Raw genomic sequence first — 2,032 nt, 5'->3', positions numbered from 1 at the left:
AATCAGATCCTAAAGGTCTACATAGTCGAGATGTTTCAAACTAGTTTAATCATGGAACCCTTTGACCAAATAGAATCTTGCTCCAAACCCTATCTACACAGCAATCGACATAGACTATGAAGAGTGGGGATGGGGCGGGAGAGGTAGGGGTAAAAGCAGAATCTCTTTTTCTTGGCTCCCCAAACTACAGAACCCCATAGGGGATTCCTGTGACTCTAGACTCTTCCGATGCAAGCCAAAACAGCTCACTAGATCAGCCTCCTCATTTATAGGTGTGGAAACTGAGGTTTACAGAGACAAACTGGATCAACCAAAGGCACACAAGTGCTTAGTGACAGGGCCAGGACAAGCACCTAAATCTGTCGCCCTCTCTCCTCAAATCCAGGAGAGCAGGAACCTTCTCCTGGTCTGAGTGGCCCACAGCACCTTCACCAGGCCTCCTGGAGACCTGGTATGGCCCACCTGAGAGGGTGGAAGTAATCGCTATTTGGAGAAGTAGGCCTCCACATCAGACAGACCTGGGTTCAAATCCCAGTTCTGTCACTTAAGTGTCTGTATAACCCTGGGCAAGTCACTCAAGTCGTGGTCTTTCTCACCTGTAACCTCACAGGGCTGGTGGAGGGCTTTGGGGAGCCCACAGAGCTGTACCTAGTTTCCGTGAAGAATCACAAATGCTAGTTCTTCTCCCATGCCCCTTTGGTGAGCTCATCTCCTATCTCAGGCCCCCACCCAGTGAAGCTCCCTGAGCCCTTGCCTTATAGCTAAGAGAACACGGAGGGGCCTCCGTGGTGCAGGAACTTGACTTATGGAGACAAAGCCCCAGCTAAAATAGATAGGCTAGATGTTCCCGTGGAATGACAACCTGCCAGTGGAACCAAGTGTCAGCTTCCAGCTCCTGAATCCTGGTTTACAAGCCCCTTCAAATGGTGGTGTTCTTCATACCTGGTCTGGTGCTTTCTCTTCTAGTCTGCTGGGCCAGAGCAGCAGGCCTCCACCAAATGGCCTGGTTGTCCCCTAGGCTACCAGGTTCTGTCCAGTCTGAGAACTACTGGATACTCGACCAGTCACAGTTCAGAGACCTGCTACCCCCAAGACCCCAAAACTCCCCTCATCATACCTAAAATGCTCAGGTCGTGGTTCACCATAGCCAGAACCTGGGCAATATCCAGGGCTCCAAAATCAATTGAGGACCATTTGGAGGAGAAAATCCAGAAGCCCGGAACACCCTATGAATGAGAACCGCCCCCCGCCCCCGAGGGTTCTAGTCCAAAGATGACCAGAGCTATCACAGACCAGACAATTGCATCTCTTCTACCCTGCAGGGAAAAAGCCCAGAAAAACCTTTAATTGTGCATCAGAGTTTAAAAAAAAAGTCCTACTCAGTCATAATTTGTACCACTCACATCTAGAGTTGATATTTTAAAGTCAGATAAGTATAAATTTAAACCAGAAAGAGCAAACTAATAGATGTAGATGAAGGGTCATCTAGTCCTACCTGCAATTTATCAAATGAGCAAAGTGAGTCCCAGAGTGGAGTGTGTATGACAGACAGGGCTGGAGCCCAGATGACCTGAGTCAGGGGACATCACACTGCACCATTCACACTGTGTCCCTGTGAACGGGCCCCAGGAGCTGTGCAACCCAGGGCCCTGCCCTTGATTCTCTGTGCAGGAAGCTCCGTTACACAAAGGGTGTGGCTGGCCCCCTTGCCCTCCTTCATGTTTCAGTGGAGCTCTTCTGATACTGAACACCAGCAGTACTGGAGCCAGGGAAACAGAGGCAAACACTCAATACCAGGGGCTGCTGCCCCCGGCAGCCCAGGTTACCTTTGGGCATGATCTGGTGCATGGCGACCGAGAGGAAGAAGATGGAGTCGCTGTAGTAGGTGCCTGAGCCCGCACTGAAGTGCTTCTGCATGGCCTCCACAACGGGGAAGAGCTTGTCCGTCAGCACGGCGACATCGTGGAAAACAACCTGCAGCAAGGCATGAGGAAACCGCAGGAATGAGCAGACCAGCTCTGGACACCCAGCA

General features: G+C 51.0%; 1 protein-coding gene across 1 annotated transcript in view; it reads right to left on the bottom strand.

Moving 5' to 3' along the window:
- Nucleotides 1–1,701: 1,701 nt before the first annotated feature.
- LOC111733621 (xyloside xylosyltransferase 1-like) overlaps nucleotides 1,702–2,032 on the bottom strand; it is a 30,912-nt gene continuing 30,581 nt past the window's right edge. The window contains exon 2 of the mRNA XM_023525666.1: nucleotides 1,702–1,974. Within this exon, the coding sequence (XP_023381434.1) occupies nucleotides 1,717–1,974 (258 nt within the window). The 3' untranslated portion in view covers nucleotides 1,702–1,716. The remainder of the gene's footprint in view (nucleotides 1,975–2,032) is intronic.

Source organism: Pteropus vampyrus, unplaced genomic scaffold (assembly GCF_000151845.1).
Source record: "Pteropus vampyrus isolate Shadow unplaced genomic scaffold, Pvam_2.0 Scaffold14, whole genome shotgun sequence".
NCBI lineage: Eukaryota > Metazoa > Chordata > Mammalia > Chiroptera > Pteropodidae > Pteropus > Pteropus vampyrus.
Note: the sequence above shows the minus strand (reverse complement) of the source record. Positions and strands in the feature narration are given on the sequence as shown.